The 25,972-nt window shown below is 60.5% G+C and overlaps 6 protein-coding genes across 14 annotated transcripts; 3 read left to right on the forward strand and 3 right to left on the reverse strand.

Annotated features, from left to right (window-relative positions):
* Nucleotides 1-41: 41 nt before the first annotated feature.
* Nucleotides 42-6,337, forward strand: kifc3 (kinesin family member C3). 4 transcript variants are annotated; one of them, XM_077713254.1, is made up of 21 exons: nucleotides 42-326; nucleotides 1,588-1,782; nucleotides 1,823-1,855; nucleotides 2,097-2,227; nucleotides 2,321-2,420; nucleotides 2,504-2,532; nucleotides 2,612-2,659; nucleotides 2,849-3,013; nucleotides 3,078-3,230; nucleotides 3,307-3,454; nucleotides 3,527-3,657; nucleotides 3,749-3,860; nucleotides 4,051-4,211; nucleotides 4,286-4,390; nucleotides 4,487-4,617; nucleotides 4,693-4,816; nucleotides 4,883-5,012; nucleotides 5,140-5,369; nucleotides 5,452-5,604; nucleotides 5,710-5,854; nucleotides 5,923-6,337. In XM_077713254.1, the coding sequence occupies exons 4-21, from the start codon at nucleotides 2,117-2,119 to the stop codon at nucleotides 5,925-5,927; spliced, it is 2,181 nt and encodes a 726-aa protein (XP_077569380.1). In that variant the 5' UTR covers nucleotides 42-326; nucleotides 1,588-1,782; nucleotides 1,823-1,855; nucleotides 2,097-2,116; the 3' UTR covers nucleotides 5,928-6,337. The 4 variants fall into 4 exon arrangements, with proteins under 4 accessions (XP_077569380.1, XP_077569378.1, XP_077569377.1 ...); XM_077713252.1 differs by having other exon boundaries at nucleotides 1,588-1,855; nucleotides 2,057-2,227; XM_077713251.1 differs by lacking the exon at nucleotides 1,823-1,855 and having other exon boundaries at nucleotides 1,588-1,720.
* cog8 (component of oligomeric golgi complex 8) lies at nucleotides 6,288-9,360 on the reverse strand. The gene is made up of 6 exons (XM_077713258.1): nucleotides 8,200-9,360; nucleotides 7,885-8,092; nucleotides 7,432-7,806; nucleotides 6,935-7,369; nucleotides 6,698-6,866; nucleotides 6,288-6,517 (listed from the first exon to the last, which is right to left on the reverse strand). Exons 1-6 carry the CDS (start codon nucleotides 8,559-8,561, stop codon nucleotides 6,372-6,374), a joined length of 1,695 nt encoding a protein of 564 aa, XP_077569384.1. The 5' UTR covers nucleotides 8,562-9,360; the 3' UTR covers nucleotides 6,288-6,371.
* katnb1 (katanin p80 (WD repeat containing) subunit B 1) lies at nucleotides 8,498-13,078 on the forward strand. Of its 2 annotated transcripts, XM_077713257.1 has the most exons (17): nucleotides 8,730-9,150; nucleotides 9,670-9,747; nucleotides 9,830-9,960; nucleotides 10,060-10,177; nucleotides 10,274-10,374; nucleotides 10,436-10,477; nucleotides 10,548-10,631; nucleotides 10,705-10,820; nucleotides 10,900-10,968; nucleotides 11,104-11,254; nucleotides 11,332-11,662; nucleotides 11,795-12,021; nucleotides 12,101-12,241; nucleotides 12,325-12,401; nucleotides 12,471-12,545; nucleotides 12,628-12,744; nucleotides 12,833-13,078. In XM_077713257.1, the coding sequence occupies exons 1-17, from the start codon at nucleotides 8,973-8,975 to the stop codon at nucleotides 12,966-12,968; spliced, it is 2,172 nt and encodes a 723-aa protein (XP_077569383.1). In that variant the 5' UTR covers nucleotides 8,730-8,972; the 3' UTR covers nucleotides 12,969-13,078. The 2 variants fall into 2 exon arrangements, with proteins under 2 accessions (XP_077569382.1, XP_077569383.1); XM_077713256.1 differs by having other exon boundaries at nucleotides 8,498-9,150; nucleotides 10,060-10,374.
* Nucleotides 13,012-16,026, reverse strand: zdhhc1 (zDHHC palmitoyltransferase 1). Of its 4 annotated transcripts, none has more exons than XM_077713264.1 (8): nucleotides 15,549-16,026; nucleotides 14,654-14,972; nucleotides 14,331-14,479; nucleotides 14,142-14,243; nucleotides 13,807-14,045; nucleotides 13,606-13,733; nucleotides 13,422-13,495; nucleotides 13,012-13,353 (listed from the first exon to the last, which is right to left on the reverse strand). In XM_077713264.1, the coding sequence occupies exons 2-8, from the start codon at nucleotides 14,849-14,851 to the stop codon at nucleotides 13,140-13,142; spliced, it is 1,104 nt and encodes a 367-aa protein (XP_077569390.1). In that variant the 5' UTR covers nucleotides 14,852-14,972; nucleotides 15,549-16,026; the 3' UTR covers nucleotides 13,012-13,139. The 4 variants fall into 4 exon arrangements, with proteins under 4 accessions (XP_077569390.1, XP_077569389.1, XP_077569387.1 ...); XM_077713263.1 differs by having other exon boundaries at nucleotides 14,654-15,134; XM_077713261.1 differs by having other exon boundaries at nucleotides 14,654-15,139.
* An 839-nt stretch (nucleotides 16,027-16,865) lies between these two features.
* cebpg (CCAAT enhancer binding protein gamma) lies at nucleotides 16,866-19,827 on the reverse strand. Its single transcript, XM_077713268.1, has 2 exons — nucleotides 19,658-19,827; nucleotides 16,866-18,740 (listed from the first exon to the last, which is right to left on the reverse strand). Exon 2 carries the CDS (start codon nucleotides 18,701-18,703, stop codon nucleotides 18,236-18,238), a length of 468 nt encoding a protein of 155 aa, XP_077569394.1. The 5' UTR covers nucleotides 18,704-18,740; nucleotides 19,658-19,827; the 3' UTR covers nucleotides 16,866-18,235.
* Nucleotides 19,150-23,212, forward strand: cebpa (CCAAT enhancer binding protein alpha). 2 transcript variants are annotated; one of them, XM_077713266.1, is made up of 3 exons: nucleotides 19,150-20,302; nucleotides 21,214-21,738; nucleotides 22,183-23,212. In XM_077713266.1, exons 2-3 carry the CDS (start codon nucleotides 21,421-21,423, stop codon nucleotides 22,678-22,680), a joined length of 816 nt encoding a protein of 271 aa, XP_077569392.1. In that variant the 5' UTR covers nucleotides 19,150-20,302; nucleotides 21,214-21,420; the 3' UTR covers nucleotides 22,681-23,212. The 2 variants fall into 2 exon arrangements, with proteins under 2 accessions (XP_077569392.1, XP_077569391.1); XM_077713265.1 differs by having other exon boundaries at nucleotides 19,150-21,738.
* Nucleotides 23,213-25,972: the final 2,760 nt, after the last annotated feature.

Here is a 25,972-nt window from a genome sequence, read left to right on the forward strand (position 1 = left end):
GTCACGTGATCGCCGCGAACCTTTCCGCCCCCTACGTGCCGTAGTGCTTTTTCCCCGACATGTCGGCAAGTCCGTGAAGGCAGCAGCGGATGCCACCGGAAATGACAAGATCCACTGGCGCCAAGACTTTTTTTCTTCCCCTCTTTCCGATGGAAAAAGCCACTTGAAAGTTGAAGTGGAGCTGCGTGTTCGTGCCCGCGACCTGACGTGAGCGGAGCGAGGAGCCGACGGAGGCGTTGTGTCGAACGTTTCCGCTCCCTGACGTCGACGACGACAAGTAAAGGAAAGGAAGGGAGAGGAAAACAAGACGCCGAGTTTGGTCGAAGGTACGTCGTTGTCGCCCGTGTGTGCGGGCATTAAAAGAGGACGGGGTCATTCGAGAACTTTCCTTCCTCGCCGTGTTTTTTTTTCCTTTCTTTTTGCTGGCTCGAGGTGACGTCACAATAGCTTGACGGCCACCGCACGTGCTACTGTCTCCATGGCGACCGGCGTTCTGTCATTCGAACACTTTGCTAGCGAAGCGTTTTCGGCTATCGGCTTTAACCGCTTTGTCCGCTTTGTCCAATGTTGCACGATAGGGCTGCAATTAAAGCATCAAAGTGATACGCCTATCGCTAATAGCGTCGTTAGCCTTAAGCCTAGGCTAGCCTAGCGAACGACACCAATAAATTAGGCTCGCCGTGGAAACGAGGATCATTGGAGGCTGGAAGGGACGCTAAAAGGCCTCCAACTCACTGTCGAATCCAATGTGACGTCATCACCCTTTCACTTTAATACACTTCACGTGCAGCCATGGTCTTCCAGTGAATACTGTCTCTGGGGAAGAAAAAAAACCCAAAGCCTTGCTTCCAGCTCCCTCCGTTGTCAATATGTCCTATTTTTTCTTTCTTCCGCGCGGCGCAGGCAGGCTGTCATTGTGGTTTTTTTTTTTGGGTGTGGGACGTTTGCTTCGAATTTGGACTGTGGGGTAAAAATCGAGCAGATGTGACTTGGACTGTGGAGAAAGAACAAATGTGACTCGTAGCCGTTGTGCGCCCGGTGCCTCCATTGCCCAAATGGGCCATTTTAGAGAGCTTTGGGGCTCATGACCTTTGGACCCTCGCGGCAGGCACTATGCTCGAATCCAGACCTTCCCCTCCCGCTGAATTGAGACTTAGTCTTTCTGCCACACGCTCCAATCTTGCTGCTCGGCTCTTGAAATTTGGACAGACTGACGGATGGACGGACGGACGGACAGACGGACAGGGGACAAGCGAGGGGGGGGCCCGGGGACCGTCTGTTCTGGTGACCGGACCGGGGAAAAAAGCAGTTAGTGAAACGTACTAGTGGCAGCCAAGAAAGCTAAGGAAGCTAAGGAAGCTCTCTTCCTGCCTGCCTGCCTGCCTGTAGGTATAGGTGAGAAGGCAGACTATTTGCTGTCAAATGATTCATTGGTACTTTCAGTCTGTGAGGGAGGGGGCGAATAACACCCAGCCACCCACCCACTTGGGCCCCCAAAAATGTCCAGCCGGCTTTCCCGGCGGCACGACAAATCCGGTTTAAGCCCCCCGGCGTTCTCTCCCCTCCGATCCCCTCCTCTCCCCACAGGCGGCGCGGGAGCTAGCGAGCGAGCCATCCCTCGGGAGGTCCGCGGGGGCCATGCTGGGCCCCAGAAAGACGTGGGAACTGGGCCACCCCCCCTGTCTGCAGGAGCCGTGGAAGAGCGACTTTCCCTTGGACGGTGCGTGCTGCCAATTGTCCAATCCGCTTGGATTGCGTCGGGACGCCCGTCCGTGACGCCCGTCCGTGACGCCCGTCCGTGACGCCCGTCCGTGACGTCTCTTCCGTGACGTCTCTTCCTCTCCGACACGCACGGGTGGGTCTGGTGACTTGACTTTCTCTTCATTTGGCCTCACCTCCCCTTTTTTCTGCCGGCTTTTATCAACGTACGCTCGTACCTTTACTTACAAAGTCAATCTTTTTTTTCCCCCGGAATGAGAGCTGTGCAAAATATGTACATTCCGTCTATATCGGAAATAATTTGTGACCGTGGTTTTGCCACGCCGGGCGGGACCAGCGTTTGCACATGGTGGTGACCTGTCAATGTGCCTTGGTAGCCAGCACGCTGGACTTCCTGATGAGCGAAGGGGAGGACGACGCCTCCTTCCTGTCTCTGCCCAGCCCCGCCTTCTCTCGCCGTCCCCCGCCCGGCGGCCAAGCCGAGGCGCCCGCCGGCCCGCCGGTCCAGGTGGGCGTCCCGACACCCCGCCGTCTCCCACCTGGCCTTTGCCTTTGCCGCCACGACCTCCCTCTAACCCGTGTGCGCGCGTGTCTTCTTCAGACGCCCCGAGACAAAGCGCTCCGCCTTCGGTCTCTCCTCGACCCGGACGAAGAAAAGGACGAGCGGTGGCGGCAGGCGGGGGAGGAGCGCACGTCTCCGGGTTAGTCCGACTTGCCTTTTTTTTAATTTTTTTTTTTTTTTAGTTGAGCGTTGTCTTGTGCTTGTCTTTTGCCCGTGGGCCAGGCGCCGCGGCGGAGAAAGAGCAGTCGCAGGTACGTGGGCCCGTGCCGCTCCAGTCCGCCAGCCGTCCATCAAGTCTCACCCACCCCAACCTAACTGCTCTTCCCACAGGTGGAGGAAGTGGAGAAGAATCTGGCCCGGCAAAGCCAGGAAACCTTGGTAAGCCCGCGCGGAAGGCCCGGCCGCAAACGCAGCCATCGCGGCCGGACCCGTGGGAAATGCTCCTCCTCGGCCCGCCAAAGGTTCCCAAAGGGAGGCGCCTCGGGAGGACCTCTCACCGGAACGCGGGCACGGCGGCGGGCACGGCGGCGGGCACGGCCTCATCCCGTCTGGCCCGGTCTCCCGCAGGGGGCCACGGACTTGGAGAAGCGACTGGAGCTCCTGGAGGCGGAGAACAAGAACCTCAGACGACGGCTGCTGACCTCGGAAGGACCCTTCCTCCCCGTGACCGCTTGGCCTTCCCGGGAGGTCCGGGAGGATGCCCGACGGCCCGGGCCCACCGCGGCCACCCAGGTGAGGCCGGCCCGCCGAGGCGGACGGAGAGAGTCGCTCACCACGGCCCGTTTGCGGCCCTCAGACGGAGGAGGCGGAGTCCGGCGACGGCGCGTCTTCGCTGCGCTCGCAGAACCTCTGGCTGCAGGAGCAAGTTTGCGTGCAGCGCCACCTGCTGAGGGAGTTGGAGACGCAACTGCAGCAGTCGCAGAGGACGTGCGCTCAACTGCGGACGCAGGTAGGCGGCCCGGGGGAGGGGCGTACGCCTCGACGGGCCGATCCCAACGCTTTCCGTTGTTCCCGTGGTCTTTGAGGCGGCCCTGTACGACGGCGAGGCGGAGCGCGCCCGCCAGCGGCTGGACGGCGAGCTGCTGCGGCTGAAGGAGGAGAAGGAGCGCGTGGTGGAGGAGGCCTTCGTCAGGGCCGAGAGCCAGATGGAGGCCGTGCGCGACAACCTGGCGGGTAATTCACTTCAGGTCAGTCCGGCCGGGGCTGTTGTTATTTCATTGATTTCCTTCCACTTTTTGCTTGGAGGGGTGCGCTTGAAGCTACTGGGTCTCCACCCCGCCTTGAGGACGCTGACCGGCGACTACAATGCACTCAAGAAGCAAGTGCACCACTTCCCCGCCATGCTGCGGAACGCCATCGAGGAGGCCAAGCGCGAGGTGACGCTGGGCCAAATGCGCCCACGGCACGCCATCCAAGCCGGCGTACGAGCCTGGCCCGGGCCTAACCGCCTCCACCGCGTCTACGCAGATCTGTCAGGTGATGGGCGAGGTGAGCGCCACCAACCAGAAGCTGCTGGACAAGTACAAACGGGAGATGAACCTGAGGAAGAAGATCCACAACCAGCTGGTCCAGCTCAAAGGTTGGTTTGGGGGCGGGGCTACTCCCCTCTCCTCAGTCAACCTACCGCATTTACTCGCACATAGAAGTCGCGCGCTTGAAATGTCCCTAAAATCTTTCAATTTGTCATTTTTTTGCGTCAAGATTTTGGAGATTTTCCTCTGTCCCGTTGGGCTTTTGACAAAGATCCTCTTCTCCCCCCCCCCCGGCAGGCAACATCCGCGTGTTGTGCCGCGTGCGTCCCGCCGAGGACGGGGAGAGCGCCCTGACCTTTGACCCGGACGACGACGGCGTCCTCTACCTGGACAACAAGGGCAAGGTGGTGACCTTCGACCTGGACAAAGTCTTCCCGCCGCGGGCCACCCAGGAGGAGGTCAGCCGCTCGCCGCAGGGCCGCAGGGCCCCCCACCCCACCCGCCGTCAACGCGCGGCGTTCCGCCCGTCCAGGTTTTCCAGGAAGTGGAGTCGCTGGTGACGTCGTGCATGGACGGCTTCCACGTGTGCATTTTCGCTTACGGGCAGACGGGATCGGGAAAGACGTACACCATGGACGTGAGACGCCGCCGCCGCCGCCGCCTTAAATTCCATCCCAAGTCAATTCCATTTTGAGCCAGCGCTTTTCTTTTTTTGGCCACGGCGGTCTTCTAGGGCGTCCCCTCGGACCCGGGCCTCAACCAGCGAGCGCTGCGCCTCCTCTTTTCGCGAGTCTGTTCCCAAAGTCCCGAGTGGGACTTCCACGTCTGCGTCAGCATGCTGGAGATTTACAACGAGACGCTCCGGTGAGTAAAGCGGCCCGTCCGTCCGTCCGTCCGTAGGGCCGCGGGCCACCGACAGACCCCATCGCCGCCCCGCAGGGACCTGCTGGGCGACAAGCGGGCCGACAAGTTGGACATCAAGATGAACCCCGACGGCAGCGGTCAGCTTTACGTGCCCGGACTGACGCGTGTGGCCGTGCGCACGCTGGAAGACGTCAACCAGGTAATGCGAGAGAAGAGGGGGGGGGGGGTGAATGAGGGGCAAATTGAAGCCGGCGCAACCCTTCAGATTCTGGAGGCGGGCCGAGCCGGCCGGGCCACGGCCAGCACCGACCTCAACCGCCGAAGTTCCCGCTCGCACGCCCTGCTCATGGTCAGCGTGGCGGGAATCAACGCCACCACGGGAAGTCGCACGCAAGGTGAGCGAGAGGGTGGCGTCTTTCGCCACCTGACCTGACCTGACCTGACCTGACCTGACCTGACCTGACCTGACCTGACCTGACCTGACCTGACCTGACCTGCCCACCCGTCCGGCCTCTTCTTTAGGGAAACTGAACCTGGTGGACCTGGCGGGTTCGGAGAGGGTGCGCAAGTCGGGCGCCGAGGGCGGGCGCCTGCGCGAGGCGCAGCACATCAACAAGTCGCTGTCGGCGCTGGGCGACGTCATCAACGCGCTGCGCTGCAAGCACGCCCACGTTCCCTTCCGCAACTCGCGACTCACCTTCCTGCTGCAGGACAGCCTCAGGGGCGACGGAAAGACGCTCCTGGTTGTGCAGGTCGGTCCCGAGGTTGGCGCCGGCAGTGGCCACCTCCCTTTTCTCCTTTTTATTTTGTTTCCACGGCGACACCCACCCCCAGGTGTCCCCCCTGTCCGCCGACGCCGGCGAGTCGCTGTGCTCGCTCAAGTTCGCTCAGCGCGTTCGCAGCGTGGAGCTCAACGCCTGGAGCTCCGCCCCCGGGCGGCCGGACAGCCGCTCGGCCTCGTCGTCGCCCACGCGCCACGGCTCCGAGGTGGGTTTGGCTCGCGGCTCTTCCACGCCACCGGTGATATGGGAGGAGGCGACCGCTGGCCCCCGCCCTCCCTTCCACTCACTCTAATGACGCGCGTTCTAGCAGATGGAGTCTCCGCCCCTGAGCCTGGGGCCCCTCCCCTTGTCTCGTAGCAGCAGCGCGGGTTCCTCCCTCAACGCCGCCCCCCCCTTCAACGTGGCGTCTTCCTTCAACGCCGCCCCTCGACGCAAATCCAACTCGCAGTTGGCGGGTAAGCGCGTGGTCGGCTTTGGGGTTTCCGCTCGCCGTCCTCACGGTGCGCCGCCATTGCCCGTTTAGATTGATTCCAAGCTGGCGGCGAGGTCCGACGGACGGACGGACAAACCGCGTCGCCGCGGGCAGCTCAGGGGAAAGAATATTCGGCGGCGGAGGAGGACTGGCTTCGGACGGGCCGCTCTCTTGTTTTCAATTGCAACGGACCGCCGCGTTTGGCGGAAGCGCGCCTCCAATCGGGTAGGGTGCTGCTGGCGCCGTTGTCGACGCCTTCTGTATGGACAGACTGGTGTGAAACTTGGAAGGACGGAGAAATTGCGTGTCGGGACCTGGGACAAAATGCCAATTGGCCACCTTTTAGTGGCGCCGGAACTTTGCTGACCTCGCCGGGGATTTGCCCTCTCGCCTCCAGTGTGATTGAGACTGACACATTTGCCTCTCTCTCTTTTTTAATTTTCAATAAAGACCACAACCACGTGAACATCTTGCTCCTTTGTCGTCTCTCGCCGGCATCTTCATTGAGGCGGTTGACGTTTCTCCGGAAGCCGGCCGTCTTTTTGGTCCGAGGACCACCGGTCCTCGGACGCCAAGAAGGTCAGCGGTTCCAGCAGCCGCTCGCCGTCCACGCGGGCCAGACCTTCGGCGACGGGCGCCGGCGCGCCTGCCGACGGAACGGGAAAGGTGGGGGTTAACGGAAGCCGGGCCCGTCCCGGGCCGGAGGAGCTGAACGGCTCACAACTTTCCCTCAAATATCACAGTTAACGTAGATCGGAACTGATTTCAGCCGGGATTTTCCAATTTTTAATCCTAGCAGAAAAAAATGACGGGCTCGGCCGCTCACCGAGGACCAGCGCCACCTGTGAGGCCGGAAAGAGGATTTGCAGGCAGCGGTCCAGGAAGGGCAGGAGGTCCCGGGCGTAGGCGCGGCACATGGCGGCAAACAGGCGCCTCTCGCCGTCGCTCGCCGCCGAATCCTCGGCGCGGTGGAAGTCGGCCAGCTCCCGGCTCACCTGCGGGGGGCCCTTCGTAGTCACGTGGCCCGGAGGGCGTCGGATCGAGTCCGCGTCCGGCCACTCACCTCGGTCAGGGCCCCGTGCAGGTCTAGGGTGACGCGGCGGGCCAGCGCCAGGGGGCAGCACAGGCGCAGCTCGTTAAAGGCCGCCAGGATGCAGTTGAGGAAGCGGGCCAAGGGTGGAAAGTCCAGCAGGCCCGCCGGGGGCGCCACCGTCCCCTCGCCCGGGACCGCCGGCGCCGCCACGCCCGCCGTCGGGGTCGCGGCGGTCGGCGCGTAGGCCGCGAGGTCCCGCCGAAAGCCCTCGGCCGCCTCCCGCGCCGCCTCTCCGAAGGCCCGTCCCGCCGCCGGCGGGAAAAGTGCCGCCAGCCGGCCCCGGAAGTCTGCGCCCACGCGGCCGAAGGACAGGCCGAAGTACATGCACTGCGGCGCCAGCGAGTCCAGCCGGGCCGCCGCCCCCCGCCGCAGGTCGCGCTCCAGCGCCTCCGTCAACTCGCACACCTGCAGCGTGAACTAGGTCGGCTCCGGCATCTAGAAAGGTGCTAGAAAAATAAAAGGCCGACCTTGGCGAGCAGCCAGCCGCGGAGGACCCGGGCGTTGCGCGGAGCCGGGCCGGGCTCGGAGAAGACGGCGCGGTACTGCGTCAGCACGTCGAAGAGGTGCGACCGGGCGGCCTCGGCGCTCTTGCTGGCGTGGCCGTAGGGATCGCCGTCCGGGACGGCGTCCAGTGCCGAGCGCAGCCAGGCGCCTCGGGCCCGCAGGAACTTGACGCGCAGCTCGGCCTCGTCGGGAGCGCCGCCGCCGCCGCCGGCGCCGGCGGCGCGCCTCAGGAGGCCCACGGCGCGCAGGCACGACGACAGCTGCGCCTCGCCGCGCAGTTGCCGCTGGATCTGAAGCAGCATCAGCCCGGAACTCTCGCGTACCTCGCGCGCCAGGCCCTGGACCGGGGTGGAGGCGGGGCGTTGGATGGGGGACGGACCGCGGGAAGAAGAAGAGTCCACAGGTGGACTATTCACCTGGATGAGAGGATTGCTTCCGTGTTTGTTGTCCAGGCGTCGGACATAAGCGGCCAGCTCCAGCGCTTGCTCGTAGTAGGCGTTGCGCACGCACGTGTCCATCAGCTGCGGGATCTCTAGGATTTCCAGGATCTCCGTGTGGCGCTTGAGCGTCAGCGTGTTGGTGGCTCGCCTCGCCGACATGTGCTCCGCCTCCTCTGCGAACCTCCTGAAAGGGGAAACAGAGGGGGGGTTTCAGGTTGTTCCTGTCTGTCGGTCGATTGGGACCAAACGAGTGTAAACCTCGTCCGGCCGGCCGACCGGCAACTTACTCACCGACACCTGTGGGCCAGGGCGGGAACCTTGTCGAGCAGGCGCGAGACGTTGGCTTCCACGCGGCCAAAGTCTCGGTAGATGCGCTCGGTGCAGTCGGCGGTGCGGATGAAGGTCTGGTAGTCGGAGAAGGCCAAGTGTCGCGTCTGCTCCAGAACGCGCGCGCGCTCCTCCGCCAGACGCTCCTGCTCGCGGCCCAGCTCGTCCACGCCCAACGAGCTGAGCTCCGACAAGTACGCCGCCAGGTCGGCTTTGTCCTTCCAAGTGTCCGGCAAGCGCTCCTGGAAGACCGAGGCCAGAAGACTCTCGTCCTCTACGTCCGCCACGTCCGCTGCCGCCGCCGTCGTCGTTGTCATTGTCGTCATGGCCGGCCCGAGCCGAGCCGGGCCGCCGCTTCTTCTTCTTCTTCTTTCGGTTGTCGGGTTGTCGATTGCTCGCAATCTATCACTCCTGATGGCAATCCCTCAAAACCGACAAATCCAGTAGACTTCTCCCCACTTCCGCAAGCGACGGCGCCGCCGTGGCCGGTCACGTGACCGAAAAAAGAAGGCGGCCCCGATGTGACATGTCACTCGTCAGCCCTCTTCTTTTTGTCAATATAATGATTTGAATTTGTCACCGTCAGCCCTGAACCTGAAAGTCCATCGCGAAAAACGCTCGGCTTCATATCTTGAGCGAAATATATCCATTAGAGCGGACCTCCTCCCCATTGACTGTCGTACGATGGCCGCCGCGAACTGACGCCGCCGACTCCGACGTTTTGCATCTGACGCTATATGGTTGGCATACCGACAGCGTTGCTAGGCTGCGCGCGCAGCCGCCTCCAGTTCAAAACACTCTCGGTGCTGTCGTTTGGGTCAGCTAACGCCCGGCGTCCTCTTCCGTCAGGCGCCGGTGTGTTGAAAGCAAGCCGGCATCGGTCGGTCGGTCGCAACTCTGGGCTTAAGCGAGCAGGTAAAGCCTCGGCCTTTTGCTAGCTACGCGCTTTGCGTTTAGCTCCTTTGCTAGCTGGGCTCACTCATGGGTTCGGCTAACCATGCTAGTAGTCCCGGCTACATGCCACGCTCGTTGCTTCCTCCCCTGCTCCTCCTTCTCTTTTTTTCTCCTCCACCTGCTCCTCGCTTTAGCTTCACTCCGCGATAATGGGAGGGAGCAGGCGAACTTGACGTGGTTTCGCCAAACTTGGACAGCCCCGTTGAAAAGAAGTGGGCTACAACTTTAGTCAACATGATGGCGTCGCGTATCGTTTCGAGTCGTGACGTCCTTTTCTATGAGTCTTCGCGTTTGCTCCACATCGACAGCCGAGTGGAGCTGCCGTGGGTGGGTCACCCTGACGGTTAGGACCTAAACCCCTGACGAAAATTGGCGTCGACGGCAACCCCAAAGCAGCAGCAGCGGCGGCCGACGCAACCGCGTCAAACAAATGGGATGTCTGTCTGCTGCAGTTGTTTTTCGCCGGCTTCTTCATTTTAGGGGCGAAAGGAAACGAGACGAGGCAGTGTCCGGTCATGGCGACGGCCGGCGGCGGGGCCCAGATCGCCTGGCGACTGCGTGAGTCTCACCGCCGGCGTCACCCCAGCCTGACCTCACCCCAGCCTGACCTCACCTCAGCTAACTCAACCTAAACCCACAGAGGACTTTGAGGCCCACGCCGGCCCCGTTTGCTGCGCCGCGCTGGGCAAGAGCACCGCGCGCCTGCTGGCCAGCGGCGGCGAAGACTGCCGGGTCAACATCTGGTCGCCGAGCAAGGCCAACTGCGTCATGGTACGGGGAGGCCGAGCCGGGGCCGAGCCGGGGCCGAGCCGGGGCGGGCGTCTCTCCGTCGCCGGGCTCACCCGCCGCTCTGCCCCGCCTCTTGGCCAGAGTCTGTGCGGCCACAAGAAAGCGGTGGAGTGCGTTCGCTTCAACGCGTCGGAGGAGCAGCTGGTGAGCGGCTCGCAGTCCGGATCCATCCGCGTCTGGGACCTGGAGGCCGCTAAGAGTCAGCTCGGCGCCCTCGCCGCCACCGCCGCCGTGGCCCGGCCCCGTGGCCCGGCCCCGTCCCGGGCCACCTCACGGCCGCCTTTTGCGCCCTCAGTGTTGCGGACTCTGACGGGCCACAAATCCAGCATCACCGGTTTGGCCTTCCATCCCTTCGGAGACTTTTTGGCGTCCGGATCCACCGACGCCAACATTAAGGTGCGTGCTGGCCTCGCCGTTCGGACGTTCGCCATCCGACGCCTCTGTGTCCGCCCGTCAGATGTGGGACGTGCGAAGGAAAGGTCCCATCTACAGGTACAAGGTAAGACGGCGGGCTGGGGTCGGCCTCGACCCCGAGCCTAAGCCTCCATCCGCCGACGGCGTCCTTCCAGGGTCACTCGGGGGCCGTCCGCAGTTTGGCCTTCAGCCCGGACGGCAGGTGGTTGGCGTCGGCCGGCGACGACTGCACGGTCAAGGTGGCTCTTCCCTCGTCCCGGTCCCTCCCCCCCGTCCGCGTCCGCTGATTTTTGCCCGCTCGCTTGGCGCCAGCTGTGGGACCTGAAGCTGGCCAAGACCATCACCGAGTTCACGGCGCACACGGGCGCCGTGGCCGCCGTCCAGTTTCACCCCAACGAGTACCTGCTGGCCTCGGGAGGCGCCGACAGGTACGGCCGCCACCCGGTCCGGACCGTCGGGGGCGGCGCCTCGGAATGACGCGCCCGCCCCTCCGCCGGCTGTGTGCAGGTGGCTGAGGTTTTGGGATCTGGAGAAGTTTTGCCAAGTGGGGGCCTTGCAGGACACCAGCGCCGTCAGGTGAGAGGCCGGCCCCCGGTGGAGCCGCCCCCCGGTGGAGCCGCCCCCCGGTGGAGCCGCCCCCCGGTGGAGCCGCCCCCCGGTGGAGCCGCCCCCCGGTGGGGCCGCCCCCTTCAGCCTGGGCCTCTCTCTCAGGTGCGTGGCGTTCAGCGCCGACGGCGGCTGCCTGTTCAGCGGCCACGCCGACGTCCTGCGCGTGTGCGCCTGGGAGCCCCAGCGCTGGCTGGACGCCGTGACGGTGGGCTGGGGACGCGTGGCCGACCTGGCGTTTTGCGACAGGCAGCTGGTTCGTAGCCGCCCGCCCCGCCTCTCCCCGCCCCTCCCCGCCCCCACCAGTCGGCTCACTCCTCCTTCCGCCCTCAGATGGCCGCGTCTTACCAGACGAGCGGCCTGTCCACCTACATGGTGGACCTGAAGCGCGTCCGGCTGGGCGACGGCACCGCCGCCGACGGCAAAGCGCGGCGCGGCGACGAGGGCCCGGCGAATGAGGCGGCCTCCCGCCCGGCACCGGCGACGGAGGCGGCCCCCCGCCCGGCACCGCCGCCGCCCCCCGCCCCCCGGGGCCGGCCCCGGCCCGAGCGGCGGAGCCCCGAGGGCGAGAGGCGCAGCCCCGGCGAGGAAGAGGCGGGAGACCAAGCGCCCTGGGCCCACGCGCGCGACTACCGGGAAATCTTCCGGCCCCGCGACGCCCTCTGTAAGGAGACTCGGTTTGTCGGCCGGCGACCGTTCTCTCCCTCGGGACGGTCCCGAGACCAATAGCCTCCCTCGGGATATCGAACGGACGGCCGATTGAAATCCCCGCCGCCACCCCCCCCCCCCCCCCCAGCTCGCAGTCCTCCCGGGATCCCGGAGCCTAGTCCCGCCCCCCCGGAGGAGGCACGGGTCGGGGACGTCTTCCCCGAGGCCTCGACGGAAAGACGCGCTCCTCCGTCGCCTCCGTCCACGCCCGTCCGGAGGGCGGAGCCGGCCGGGGCGGCCCCGGCTCGGCCGCCGGCCATCTTCCCCGTGGGCCGGAGCGAGCCCACCGGCCTGGACGTGGCCGACTTCCTGTCGGTGAGTCCCGGCCGCCGCCTTTTGCCGCCCGGCGGCGGCGGTGGCGGCGCAGCCGTGGTCCATCGGTCGACGCGCGCAGGGCGGCCACTCGGGGACGCTGAGCGAGGACGAGGTTTTGAAGCACATCCACAACGGCCACGTCACCATGTGCGTCATGCTCGGCAACCGCCGCAAGAACCTGCAGGGCGTCCGGGACGTCTGGACCCGCGCCGGCATCAAGGTGGGTCCCGCCCGGGGAGTGAAAGCCTCCCGTGGAACAAACGACGGCGCCCTTGATCCCGTCGGCGCGGCCTGTCTCCGCAGAGCGCTCTGGACGCCGCCGTCTCCATGAATGACCTGTCCATCGTGGTGGACGTGCTCAACATGATCAACACGCAGCCGTGAGTCCCGCTTTTTTCCTTTTTTTCCCCGTTTGAGCCGCTAAAAATGCCGGTCATTTGTGTTGGCAGGTCGCTGTGGAAGCTGGACGTGTGCGCCAGCAGTCTCCCCCAGATCGACAAGCTGCTGCAGAGCAAATACGAAAGGTGGGTCCGTGGCTATTCGGCCGGCCTTTGGGGCCGCTTCCCGTGGAGGAGCGCCTCCTAACGGCCGGCGGACTGTGCGCAGTTACACGCAGTGCGGCTGCTCCTCGCTCAAGTTAATCATGAAGTACTTCTGGCCGCTCATCCGGGAGACGCTGAGCGCCACGCCTCCGGTGGGCGTGGACGTGACGCGGGAGGAGCGGTGAGGCCGAGCCGCCTTCTTCTCCGTCCGTCTGTCCGTCCGTCCGTCCATCCATCCGTGTTTAACGGCCCTCCGGGCCCCGCCGCAGACAGCGCAAGTGCCGCCTGTGCCGCCAACGTCTGCGCGAGCTACGCGAGGCGGTGGAGAGCAAAGCGGCGCTGGCCGGCCGCCACGGCTCCGCCTTTGGGGAGCTGCGCGTGCTCATGGCGCCCCTGGACCACTAGCGTGCCGTGCCTTGGGGAAAGGAGGAAAGAAAAACAGCCAGCGTTTCCCCCTCCACATTTTAATACAACTTGTGTACAAAGAAATGAAAACAAATAAAATGTTGCTCCCATGTGGGCCTCTTTCTCTCTCTCTCTGAACTCGCCAGCCGCGCAATGCCGACGGACGCCTCTTTAAAGGGTGGCCACCGCCGAGGGGAGAGAAGGGCGACGGCTGGAGCCCAGCCGGGCCAGCGCCACCGGGACCTCCTCCAGGGATTCGGCCGAGTCGGAGCGGTACTCGGCGGGGGGCGCGGCGGCCCGCACGGCGCCCGGACGCTTGGTCCTCTTCTTGTGGGCCGAGGCGGCGGGCGAGCTGCGGGGCTCCGGCGAGGCGGGGGCCTCCGACCTGCCCTCGGCCGGGGCGGGATGCCGTGAGACGCGTCCCGGGTGGCCCCCAAAACGGGAAACACTTACCACGCCACGGCGGCGATGGAGCGGCCAGGGGTTTCCCAGGGACCTCTTCTGAGACTTCCCCGCAGCTCCACTTCCTGAAGGTGCCATGGAAAGATCCAGAGGTGAAAATTGGGCCACATCTACTCGGAAACCTCGGCTGTGACTTTTGGGACGCATCGAAAATCTACGTGGGCGGGCAACCGACCTGGGGGCCGGCGGCGACGGCCTCCTCCGGGCCGGTCTCGGGCCTCGCCGGCGTGCCGGTCTCGGGCCTCCCCCGTCGGCGGTGGCGCTGACGCACGATGTACTCGTAGGTGCTCAACCTGTTCCACACTAAAAGCGGCCCTCGGTGAAATGGCGGCCCGGGCGGGCAAGGCAAGACTTCCAAAATCCAATGGGGACTTACTCAGGTAAAAGTGGAAAGCCAGCAGGTGGCAGAGGAGCACGGCGGCCAACAGCGCCAGCGCCGCCGTCACGCCGGCCAGCGCCACGGCGGCGCTGGCGGCGGCCGTCCGGTCCGGGGCCGAGCGCGTGCGCTCCGGCCCGGGCGGCGGCTCCCGGAAGAAGGCCATCAGGACGTAGGAGGAGACGCCGAGCAGGACGCACGCTCCCAACACGGCCGACGCCACGCTGTACAGGAACAACCTGCGGCCCGGCCAAAAGTGGCGGCGGGCAGACGGACGGTCGGGGGGCGTTGAGAAAGAAAAAAAAAAAAAAAAAACCCAAAGCGGCCAAAGGCACCTGTAGTTCCTGCTCCCCACGCAGTTGTTGAGCCATCGACAGTGATGATCAAAGTCGGCCACGCATTTGTTGCAGGCGCTGCAGTGCTTGGACTTGGGACCCCTGAAAGAGATCATGTCGGGGGGGGGGGGGGCAGGTAAGCGGGCAGGTAAGCGGGCAGGCAAGCCGGCGGGCCAGCGACCCACTCACACGTCCACCCGGCAGAGGTAGCAGTGGCAGTTGTGGACGACGCGGACGCAGTCCGCCCCGCCCTTGGCTCGCACGTTGCGGTCGGCCGGGTCCACGCTGACCGCCAAGACGTGGACGCACAGGTGACACGCCAACATGACGCCGGTACACTGTGGCGGCCTTATCGGAAAGCGTGCTTTTGACAAAATTTGATCTTTGTTCTCTTTTAGACTCGCCGATATCACTGATTGACAAAGAAAAAAATGGAGGCACACCGAGAGACAATATCGCCTCCGGCCGCACACGTCGAGCGGCAAAACGGAGCGACGGGGAAGAAAGGATACGATGTAGCCGGCGGGCAGCCAATGCGGCGGCAGGAGGGGCACCAGCACGCCCAGGCCCACCGCCGCAAAGTAGGCGTACAGGAGCCAGGCCAGCAGCTGCAGGGGGTGCGGGGGCCAGCTCCAGCCGTTGGTCCGGGGGCAGCCCGGACGCCCGCCGCCGCCGCCACCGCCACCGCCACCGCCCTCGGGCCTCTCCATCCCGCCCGATCCCGCTCCGACCCACCAGGTCGGTCGGGCCTTGGGATTCAAGAAGAGAAGGGCTCGGCGGTCACGGCCACAACGGCGATCGCCATCTTGCCACCCGAGGAAGCTTCGTCTCCTGCCAAATACGTCAACTCAGAGCAGACGACAAGTCCGGTCCCGGAGAGCCGCTTTCCTGTCTGTTTTCCGTTTCTGCCCCCAACGACGCACCTGGATCAAATCATCTGGATGGCTATCTGGCTTGTGGACGGCGTGCCGGTGAGTTCATTATTTGATTCAGCTGTGCTAGAAGAGGGAGGGGGAGGGAGAGATGGAAAAGACACTTGATGACGAGGGGGCTCCGGGACCAGAGTTAGCCAGCCCCGGTCCGGAGGCTTGAACGAGGAACCGTCCCGCTCATTCCATTCGGTTGAACCGATGGAGGGAGGTGTGGAAAACAAGAGTGGATACCAGACATGGGGGTGGGCCTGAAGGACCGGAGGGAGTTGGCTAACCCTGCTCTGGAGGACTGTCAACGTCGTGGCCAACGATTACAAAAAAAAGGCGACAGGGAGGAAGGCTTAGGTTAGGGTTCTAAATTTGGGTTAAGGTGTACGCCCCCTTTGGACGACAGCGGGCGGGCAATCGAAGCGACGTCGCACCTCCTTTTTTGTCCTCTTTTCTCCCCTTTCCCTTCAGTTCCGTTTTTCCTCACCAGTTAGCACACGCCGGGGGCGGTGTTCGGAAATCGTCCGGGCACCCGGCCTTGCTCCCGCGACTGCCCTTCGGACGCAAAGCTCCCGCTCATGGTGCTCCGCGCCGATCTAGCTGCCTTAGCATTAGCATTAGCATTAGCCTTGAGCCGGCTTCGCTGGCGTAGCGGACGGAGCGGAAGTAGCGGGGGCTCTAGATAGATATCATCATCATCTGGCCGTCTAGATGCGTGATGCGCACTGTGAGTGAGCGGAGCAAGGCCAAGCCAACTACTTCCGTCGCTCTCTAACTCATAGCAAGATGGGAAAAAAAGAATGAGCGGGTTTAGGAAGGCTTTTAGTTATTGCAGTCACCAGGGGAACAGTCCACCCCCCAGTCGTCTCATACACTCGCTCGCTCGCACGCACGCACACACGGCCCACTGGAGTAGGGCAAAAGTCGCCCAGTGTTGGCGAAAGTGACATTTGCCTCCCTTTCTCCTGGCAGCCCCAATCAGACAAGATGGATCATTTCGCAATAGTCCCTGGGCGCACGTAAAACGCGCACGCGCGCACGTACGAGTGCACACGTTGACGATATTTCGGCGTCGTTTGTTAACTCACTGGCTCCTATTCAAATGGGTTGCGACGTCTACTAGTGGTCCACTTTTTTCCAATGAGTTCTACCTTTGCCATGGGAAGTCAGTGAATGGCTCTTCTTTTTTTTGGTGCAAAAGTGAACTTTTTTGTGGGCGACGTTGCAATGCCAAGGAATTTTTCAAACATTTGAGTGCTCAAAGGCCATGCCTGCCCTCAAGAAGTGGACGGAAAACAAAGGGCAAATGGACAAAGTTGAAAGGAGAACACCCGACCGACTTCAGCCGACCCAATAAATCCTTGAAGACGAGTTGAGGCAAAAAAAAACCCTCATAGGTGAGTGGAGATGAAAAAGCCTTGGCAAAGCGCCTCTTGGGTGAGTTAGCCGGCTGACTTTTCCACAGCTGTCACCAAAAGTGTTAAAGATGCGTCCACGCGGAAATTGAACAGACACGCGTGCGCGCCAAACGACCCGCTGACCTCAACCAGTGTGTATCTAAGGAGTCGATGGTGGTGCGCGCGTTATCGCCACGCCACTTTGGCGGCGGGCGATAGCGCACGCAACCACACAAAGACTTGCCGCGGCGCCAGTAAGTGTCAGTATTCCATGGGGGTCGACAAGTGGGCTTTCTCTCCGACATTTTCCGTCAGACGACGCCACGCGCCACTTGCGGTGGATTTTGGGGCCCTTCCTGCGGCGGCTGGACTTCGAGGTTAGCCAACTCCAAGAAGGACGCCAAATGGAAAGTCCACCCAAAAGATTTATTGTCATTCTATTCAAAGTACAATAAGAGTAGCCGTAAAAACCCAGAAATGTGATTTCCATCAGGTCAATAAATAAGATACCGCGTTCTTGGTCCGACTTCAACACATTTTATTACGGAAAAATCTGGCGTGGGTCCGTCGGCCTCCGTCGCCCGGCGCTCCGTCGTGACGTCCGGCTAGCGGCGGCACCCGTTAGAAAAAACCAAAAATAATAATAATAATAATAAAGACACCGCAACACATTGAGGGTTAGCCATGCTCGGGGTGGGGGTTTCATGCTAATGAATCTTTCCTTCAGCAGGAGAAGGAGCAGCAACTGCGGTTCTGGAGGGAGTCTGTTTTCCACCACTCAAATGGTCAATTGACCCGCCCAGAAGCCTCATCATTTGATTCAGGTGCGTCCAACCTGGGAAAACACACTGGATTTGGTGGGCGCCCTCCAGAACCGCGGTCGCAGAGCGCCGCTAAATGTGGCATTAGCCACGCTAGAGGGAACATGCTAACAAACACAGTGGGGGGCCGCGCTCGGGAACACAAACGCCGACCAACGTACGATGGCATCGAATTGAGAGCGCCGCGGACGATGGCGCTCGACAAGTGCCTCCGTCCCGAAAAAGTCTGCAAACTATTTCCTGGGCAGAGCCGTGGCATCCGTCCTCGGGCTCGCGGGGTTGGGTCCGTAAGTCCGTCCGTAACGGCATCGGTTCAAAAAAGAAGCCATCCAAAGCCGCCTCTTCCTGTACGTTTTCAGCCAATTCCCGTCATTGGCCACCGTTGACGGCCCGAAGCGTCCGTTCCATTTGAAGCGAGCATTCCTGGCGTCCAGTCAGAATAATGGGACGCCCCAATTTACATTGAAGAGATCTACACAGAGCATCGGAGGGATACCAGTCCGTATAAACAGTCGTTCAAAACAACTCTTTTGTATTCTGGAGGAATTGGTGGAACGCAGTGATGGATTAATAAATGCTTTCCTTCCCAATGATAAGGAAAAATAAGACGACCTGCCGAGGGACCTTAAACCAAGAAGGAGCCATTTAGAACCTATATTCAATTTCTCTCTTTTTTTTTTTTTTTAACCCTCTCAAAACGTGTTTTTTTTTTAACCCTCTCGAAACGTGTTTTTTTTTTTTAATGCCACTTTTTCCCCAATGTAAGTGGTCATTTTGTCCATGGTATTAGTGTATACTTGTGTATGTATTCCTCCAATGCTTTTGGATAGCACATTTGTATGCACATTTGGCGTGACGTGAACGCGGCTCAAAATCCTCCGTGGGGGGCACCGGCCAATCGCTCTTCCCGGCTGCCCCGGGATCGGGAGTCACCGGCGAGATCCCGCCCGCGTCCGTCACGGGTTGTCGGCGGCGGGGCTGGCCCCGGAGGGGGGCTGCGCGTTGTCGGCCAGGTTGTGGGCGTGCTCCAGGAAGAGGTCTTTCAGCACGCTGAGTTCTTTGCTGAGGAGTTTGATTTTGGCCTCCAGCCGCTCGTTCTCCTCCTTGAGCTGGTTGACGCGCTGCTGCGTGTCCATGGCCTTCTGCTTGCTGCGCTGACGGCTCTTCTTCACCGCCAGGTTGTTGCGCTCGCGCCGCTGCCGGTACTCGTCGCTGTCCTTGTCGGCCGACGACTTCTTCATCTTGCCGGGGGCGGCGGCGGCGGCGGCGGTGGCGGCCTTGCCGCCGGGGGAGGAAGATAGGGCGGCGTCCGAGTTGGACTTGGCGGAGTTGGCGTTGGCGGCGACCGCGAGCTGGCTCTGGATGACGCTCACGCCGTTGTGCTCCGATGACGCGACTTTAGAATGCTGGGGCGGCCGGCTCATTTGGGTAACCGCTGAGCGGGGATTGCCGGGCTGACACCTGTGGGAGGCGGGGGGGGGGGGGGATTGGGGGGAATTACAACGCACCGTTTAATACGAGCTAGCAAGGGAACCAAAAAAAATAAAAATTTAAAAACACACAGACCCACTGATTTTGTTTCAAAGCAGTGTTACTTTTGTCAATGTATCAGTCTAAAATCACAAGCTCACTTTGTTATCCTATTCCCTGCTATGCTAACGACTCTATATTGGGAGACATTGAAACTAAAGTCCATGTGCCAAAATGAAGCCAGTGTTCGGTGTGGTCGCTGTTGTCTTTTTTCCCCCTTTTTCCACGACATCAAAAAGACGTGAACGAGAACACGCTTATCAGCGCCGCAGATCACGTGACGGTCAGACGCCAGCGTAGGAAGATAAACAAAGCGTCAAAGGGGGATCCGCGCTGCGCGATTGGTCGGGGCGTTGCTAGGCAGGCTGCCGCCGGCGGAAGAGGCGCACTCGCGTCGAGCTTCCGGGTGGAAACAAGCAGCCGAGTGATCTGTTGTTGCCCGTTGTTGCATCATCGTCCCCCTCTTAGCTCTTAGCGAGGGGAACTCCGCGTCTATTCGCAAGATAACATATGATATGACGGCAAACACGGGTCGACGGCCGGCTTGGCGCACGGGACATCGACTCCTTTTGTCATTTTACCGACCATTTTGGCCAACTTTTGCTCATGCCGCCGCAAAACGGGATTCTCGCGTGACGCGGGCGCCCTAACCCGTCCAAATCGAGCCGTGAAAGTGAAAGAGCCAAGGGGGGGATAAAAGCGAAAGACACCGGAGATTGTTTTCCTTCCAGTGTTTGTTTTTTCAGATGCCGCCCGCCGACGTTTCGGCCCGCTTCGTCGACGTACCGACGGACGGTCGGACAGACGGACGGCCGGAAGGGTCGCTCCCCCCATAAAAGAAACGTTACCTTGTGATGGACGAAAGCGGCGACGGACGAAAACGTCGTCGCTAAACTTCCCGCTGCCGTCGTTCTGCGAGCGAACCCTCGGCCTGTTTTGGTTTCCGACATGGACTCCGCGGAGAGCCGATTGCGAAATCGCTTTTGCCATGTAGGGCAGCGCCTGGCGTCGACCAATCACAAACGAGACGAAACCCGCCTGCCAGACGCCTGGACCAATCATGTCCGAGTATGTGCTACCTGACGCAACTTTGACTGGGAATGACGCGTCGTCCGACCAATCGGCGACCGTGCTTTAAATGTCATGAGCTGACGCGCAGCGTGACGTTGTCAAAAGTCGACGCCCGCCTGCCTGCGCAAACAGGAAGAAGACTTCTCAACTCCAACAGTCCACCATTGGCTTATCCGAACATAAAATGCCTGCTGAACGTGTCATCGCTGAAGCTTATTTTTGATTAAAAATGCATTAATTAAAATATATATATATGTATATATTTACACGTATTTTTATATCTAAGTCTTTTGGCACGGCGCCCCTCTTTCAACAAGTGAGCGAGTGTGGTGGCCGTGAGAAATGACGTCACACAAACCACGCTTTTCCTGGTCCCCTTGAATTAACACAATTATATTTGGGATGTATTGGAGTTGGAAAATGTGAGTATTAACAATCATAGAGGACGTACGTATTCTGTGGACTCGGTTATTGCTTTCTTTTGTGACGCGACGTCATGTTTTCTTTTGGCGAAGACCAAAAGGAGTCAATGCTGCTGTTTGTTATTGAAGGTCTTCAAAAATGTATCTTCTTCACATGTGAACGTGCAATTCATTTTGATCTGGAGTGTTGGCGGCAATCCGTTTTTTTACAGGGTTTGCTAAACTTGGTAGAGTGTAGCTCCTTGTTTTTTTTCCCGAACCCTTTATTTTGTTAACAATTCTTTTGAGTTAAAAAAAAAATGATTCAGATTTTCCTGCTTTCGAATGAACAATGTGGCCTTGTCCCCAAATGTTGAATTATTTAATCATTATTATTCAGATTGGATTCTGGGCGAATTCAAATTGCGCTTGGACCACCTGGGCATGTCCTGTGTGGCCACTCTAAATTGACCCTAGGCATGAGCGTGAATGGTTGTCTCCTTGTGCCCTGCGATTGGTTGCCCAGTAAATCAGGGTGCCCCCCACCCCACCCCACCCCGCCTCTGGCTCCAAGTCAGCCTTTAGATAGTTTACGTGACCCCATTTTTATGAACATTGAATACATGGATAACTGCATTTCAAGGCATGTACAAAGAGATGGCTTTTCAAGGACCACAACGTGTCAAAGTCGGCTGGCTTCGCGGGGTCTCATGGCGTCGGCTCGAATGTGTATTTTGGCAGAGAAGAGAAGCGGTGAAAAGTAAAGAAAAGCAGGCATTTCTCAACAGCTCGCTCACATTTGTCCGTATTGTCTCGCACGCGTGCGCGCGCACGCACTGTAAGAGAGGGAGGGTTGTCGGTCTGCGTGGGCGTGGCCAGCGAGCGCAGTCGCCGCCCTGGCCGCGCTATAAAACAACTCGGCCACTTTGCAGAGTCCACTCACGGCACGTCAAGGCACGGACAGGTGGCAGACGGAAGGGAAGGGTGGAGATAGAAGGAAGGAGGACTGCACTCTGTTGCACTCTGTTGCACTCCGCTCCACTCCGCTGCACGTTGCTTCGCTCCACACCACTTTACTCTACTCCAGTCCACTTGACTCGGGCGCGGGCACAAGGTCCGAGGCGCACGACTTGGCGGCCATGCGCATGGAGCTGCACAACCTGCTGTACGAGTCGGCGACGGCGATGGGTCCCGCCGCCGCCGCTGGGCATTTCCTCCGTAGCACACAAGGCGAGCCGTGCGGCGGGCAAACGGAGATGGACCTCAGCGCTTACGCGGATCCGTCCGCCTTCCACGACGACGACGACGACTTGTTGGCCGAACTCTTCCAACAACCGTCGCGGATGCGCGCTGCCGCCGCCGCCGAAGACGATGACGAGTACGAGAGCGCGCACGGCCACGACCACGGAGCCCAGCACCAGCAGCTGTCGACCTACGACAAGACGGACGCTCTCAAGGTGTGTGCGAGCCGTCTAACCAACGCCCGTCCTTTCCTTTCGTCCGCAGAGTTGTGCGTGAGCCCTAACGCCAAGCCAGTGAACAATAATGCCAAGCAAAAGGGCCAAATTCTGAAGGAAAACATTCAAAGTAGAATATCGATGACATAAATTGAACATCAAATGATTCAAAAGTCAAAGCAAAATGTAAACAAGAAAGCCAAGGTGACTATAGAGTCACCAAGGACTAAAAATGGATCTCAAAAAAATAATAAATATTGAAAGAAATGACCCTTGGAAAATGCTCGAGTCAATGGAGTACAACTTGAAACAATACAAGTAGACCATAAGACATTAGCAGCAAACTATTTTCCTTCCTTTGAAAGATCTTTTGACACGGTTCACTGCTCATTTTCCAACGGAGGCTTGACTCGTATTTTTCTCTGTCGTTTTACAACTTTGAAGGCGGAGGAGCTCTCCATCAAGCAGGAGCCACGGGAGGAGGACTTTGTGCACGGCGGAGGAGGCAGCTACGGGGGCGGCGTCTACGGCGGAGATGGCTACGGCGGAGGCGGCTACAATTACGGCTATGGCTACGGCTACGGCGTGCCTACGCCTCAGCCAGAGTTCCCCACGGGGCGTCGCGCGCAGGGCTGGACGCGCCTCCGGCCGGCCAGCGGCAAGTCCGGGAAGCGGCTGGACAAGAGCAGCCCCGAGTACCGTCTGAGGCGCGAGCGCAACAACGTGGCGGTGCGCAAGAGTCGCGACAAAGCCAAGATGCGCAACATGGAGACGCAGCAGAAGGTCCTGCAGCTGGGCTCGGACAACGACAGACTCAGGCGCCGAGTGGAGCACCTCAGCCGCGAGTTGGACACCTTGCGTGGCCTCTTTCGCCAGAAACAACAACAACAGCAGCAACAACAGCAGCAAATACATGAGCCCTGTTACGGAGCGCACAGCTGAAGAGCACTGGCGCCAAGGTCTCACGCCGCAATTCTCTCCAAGAGACACCTGTCCTAGGACAAAGGTTTTAGGGACAAAGCAGGACTAAACTCCCATGGACATAATTCAGCTTGTTGTATTAGGACGCCCGAAAAGTGGCCCCAGACTCGGCGGTCCTCGCCGTCGGATGCCGAGGTCTGGCTGCGATCGGCGGGCGGAGCTCCCCGTCGCCACGGTCGCTCCTTTTTGACGTGCCCGGGGCGATCGCCGATGGGATCCCAAAGGAGGAACGGACCTCTGCAAAGCCACGCCTGTGTTTTTGTCAAAAAGTGGACTGGACTTTTGGGCCCCCTGGCCTAACCCTCACTCACTCACCTGAGCCGTCCCCTGAGCGGCTTTCCCCACAACCGGCCTCCTGGCCCACGTGTTGAAAAACTGCGGGAATGAAAAGTGCAAAATGCAAAAGTGCCTTGGGGCCGCTTTGATCCCGTCTATTGCATGTGGTTCTTGGATGAGCTTGCTTGACGTCCCAATAAATTCAAAGTGCATTGCATTCTGGAGTGGCCGCCCTTTCCTGACGGATGGCCGGTGTGTGCGCGTGTGAGGGAGTAAATGTGCCGTGGAACTCGGAAGACATATTCGGTTGAAAGTCAAGTCGTCTATCTCGGAGCGCTCCCGCGTGCCGGCGCCGACGTGGCTTCCTCTTTAGCGTGAAGTTTTTCCAACAGTTAACTGTCCCGCGCGCATGTAAGGACGGACGCGTTGACAGACGCGCGGACGCACGCACAGGCACACTTTCACCCCATTTATTTACAAGCCAGCCCTGGGCAAAAATGCACGTATCCACTCACAGGGGAGGCACACAAAGACACGGGACGCAGATGTTCAGTGAGATAAGACGGGGAAGATGACCAGATCTGATTGACAGCAGAAGGTTTTAAGCCCCCCCTCGCCGGCACACACACACACACACACACACACACACACACGGGCGCACATACACAGGAAGCGTGCGTACCCTGTCACAGCTCACTTCCTCTTTTTGGACTTCTCTCTCTCCTCTGCACGACAAAAACTTCCACCTATTTAGACGTTTAACAGGCAAATACAGCAAGGAGGAGAGACCCGGAAAAAGTGGTGGTGCAAAGCCAGAAAATGGGTTCCCTCCCTCCCTCCCTCCCTCCCTCGCTCCCTCCCACGCATGGTACAGCGCTCACCCGAGCACCCGCAGATAAAGCGCACGGCACACAGACAGAGAGACATAGAGACAGAAAGACAGACGGTGCAACCAACGCATTGAGGCAAAGCCACGCAAGTCGGGAGTACACCGAGCGAGACGCGGCAAATAAACGGTGGCGCACACCGGAGTGCACTTTGAAACGCGCCGTAAAAGAATGCCTGGCTCCAGCCACCCTCTTGGCCTCCCGCAATGGGCCCAAACAGGCGCCTGGCGCTATTTCTTCTCCCTCCTTCCCTCAAATATCCCCCCACCCCCGCCTCTCCCAGGCTCCCCAACGGACAGACACCGCAATACGTATCTACTTGGCGTTTGCGTGCACCTCGGCTTTGGACCAACCGCCATAAACGGCGACTGAAATGAATTGAGGTCATAAAGTCAAAGGTCACCAGGGTCAGAAACACCTTTGTATCGGAGATTGCACATGTTGCTTCGCTGCTTCAAATGTCTTCTAGAGACGCAGGCGACCACTTTGATTCTCTCTCCCGTTCATCTTTGGCCACTTGCGAGCCACTTGCGGTGGATTCTGGATCACTGAGTTCACCGTGGAGTTGGAGGAAGCCATCCCGTCCGGACCCGCTCGCCTGGCGCCAAATAGAACGGGAAAGGGCCCGCGTCCTCTGAAATCTCGGAACGTGCAGCCAATTGCCGGAACCAAAGCAAAGAAAGGCACATTGCACGCGGACACCTTTGCTTCGCACAATCAATCAAGATGGCCGAGTGTTGACGCATCCTGACGCGCTTACTTTTGGAGCAAGCCGACATTGAATTCATGGCTGCCTTAGCGTGCGCACCTTTAGCCGATGATGTAACTTCCTCTTTGCTCAGCGCTCAACGTGCGGCCGACTTCCCGTCGAACCGACGGCTTTCCGGAACGCCGCCACGTAACTCCGCTCGGCGCCACGCAACTCCGCTCGGCGCCACGCCCCTTCCCGGTCCCGACGGTAGGACGGGACGGCGACGACCGACACGCCATCGCTCGGCCGGCCAACGTCTCCTCGCGCGTCACCAGACTCGCCGAGGAAGTGGCGCAAAGAGCTTCCCGTTTTGTCACAGATTGGTCTTTTTGCGCGCCCGCCGCGTCACCGAGAACGGCGCGTGCATTCCGGAGGCGATCGCCCGTGGGCCTAATCTTAATCCCGGCGACCATTTTAAGACGCGCTAACGTGCGGCTAACGAGCCGGCGATTAGCCGACAACACAGGCGCGTTTGTCCGCGCGACCTCTGTCCTTCGTCGGCGCCCGCCGCACGTGATTCATCTGAGGCGCTGACGCCTTGGCCGGCCGCGCTAGGGTTGGACCGGGGGGCGCGCCGAGTTCGCGCCGAGTTCGCGCCAAGGTCGAGCGGCCTTTGGGTGCACTCGGCTCGGGGACGCGCTAGGAAACACGGCCATGGGATGAGTCACCGAGTCGAGGGGCGACTCTACGTAATGGTCCAGTGGCGGGGGCTTTGCGCAAGGCCTCCAGAAAGTACCTACTTGATTTGAATTTTTGTATGATATTCTTTTTTTTTTTTTTTTACTTAGCCTGTGCTTTCTCTATCACCAAATGCCTGCCCTCCCACCCCAGTGGAGACTTTGGGGTTCGGCCAGCGTCCGCCGCCTCCCTCCCTCCCTCCCTCCCCCCTCCCTCCTTCGACCGTAGGGAATGTTAGGCTCTTCTTCTTCTTCTGTTTACTTTGGAAAGCTGCGGGACTTTGACCGGGAGCGGCCAGACCCCGGGAGGGGGGCCCTCACCACCTCAACGCGGACGCACGTCACGTTCTCGTCTCGTGATATGAAATTGGACTTTTCTTCCCATTTCGACTCCCATTAACCCATTGCCTGTCACGAGACGTTCCACGAGTTTGCATGTTCTCCCCGGGCCTGCGTGGGTTTCCATCGGCCACTCCCTTTCCCCCCACCTTCCAAAGACATGCACGTTAGGCTGATTGGACACTCGAAATTGCCCATAGGTATTGGTGTGAGGTTTCACGGTTGTCCTCTGTCGCCCAGTTCCCTGCGAGGATAAAGCGCTTCAGAAAATGAGATGAGATTAAAATAAATGGAACTGATTCCCGGTTGGTGCCCTTTGGCGG

The sequence above is a fragment of the Stigmatopora nigra genome, chromosome 3 (assembly GCF_051989575.1).
Source record: "Stigmatopora nigra isolate UIUO_SnigA chromosome 3, RoL_Snig_1.1, whole genome shotgun sequence".
In the NCBI taxonomy this organism is placed as follows: Eukaryota; Metazoa; Chordata; class Actinopteri; order Syngnathiformes; family Syngnathidae; genus Stigmatopora; species Stigmatopora nigra.

Bases quoted from the DNA above. Each gene is read 5' to 3' on its own strand.
- cebpg (XM_077713268.1), bottom strand. From the start codon at position 18,703: ATGAGCCGGCCGCCCCAGCATTCTAAAGTCGCGTCATCGGAGCACAAC.
- zdhhc1 (XM_077713264.1), bottom strand. From the start codon at position 14,851: ATGGAGAGGCCCGAGGGCGGTGGCGGTGGCGGTGGCGGCGGCGGCGGG. The intron at 14,046-14,141 runs GTGCCTTTGGCC...GCCGGGCCGCAG, and splicing joins GTGGGGAGCAGGAACTACAG to GTTGTTCCTGTACAGCGTGG. The intron at 13,354-13,421 runs GTAAGTGTTTCC...GGCCGAGGGCAG, and splicing joins TCCATCGCCGCCGTGGCGTG to GTCGGAGGCCCCCGCCTCGC.
- cog8 (XM_077713258.1), bottom strand. From the start codon at position 8,561: ATGACGACAATGACAACGACGACGGCGGCGGCAGCGGACGTGGCGGAC. The intron at 8,093-8,199 runs GTGAGTAAGTTG...TTCCCCTTTCAG, and splicing joins GCCCTGGCCCACAGGTGTCG to GAGGTTCGCAGAGGAGGCGG. The intron at 6,518-6,697 runs GTGAGCGGCCGA...TTCCGTCGGCAG, and splicing joins ACAGGTGGCGCTGGTCCTCG to GCGCGCCGGCGCCCGTCGCC.
- katnb1 (XM_077713256.1), top strand. From the start codon at position 8,973: ATGGTTGGCATACCGACAGCGTTGCTAGGCTGCGCGCGCAGCCGCCTC. The intron at 11,255-11,331 runs GTTCGTAGCCGC...TTCCGCCCTCAG, and splicing joins CGTTTTGCGACAGGCAGCTG to ATGGCCGCGTCTTACCAGAC. The intron at 12,402-12,470 runs GTGAGTCCCGCT...TTGTGTTGGCAG, and splicing joins AACATGATCAACACGCAGCC to GTCGCTGTGGAAGCTGGACG.
- kifc3 (XM_077713251.1), top strand. From the start codon at position 1,639: ATGCTGGGCCCCAGAAAGACGTGGGAACTGGGCCACCCCCCCTGTCTG. The intron at 4,817-4,882 runs GTAATGCGAGAG...GCAACCCTTCAG, and splicing joins CGCTGGAAGACGTCAACCAG to ATTCTGGAGGCGGGCCGAGC. The intron at 5,013-5,139 runs GTGAGCGAGAGG...CCTCTTCTTTAG, and splicing joins CACGGGAAGTCGCACGCAAG to GGAAACTGAACCTGGTGGAC.
- cebpa (XM_077713265.1), top strand. From the start codon at position 21,421: ATGCGCATGGAGCTGCACAACCTGCTGTACGAGTCGGCGACGGCGATG. The intron at 21,739-22,182 runs GTGTGTGCGAGC...ACAACTTTGAAG, and splicing joins ACAAGACGGACGCTCTCAAG to GCGGAGGAGCTCTCCATCAA.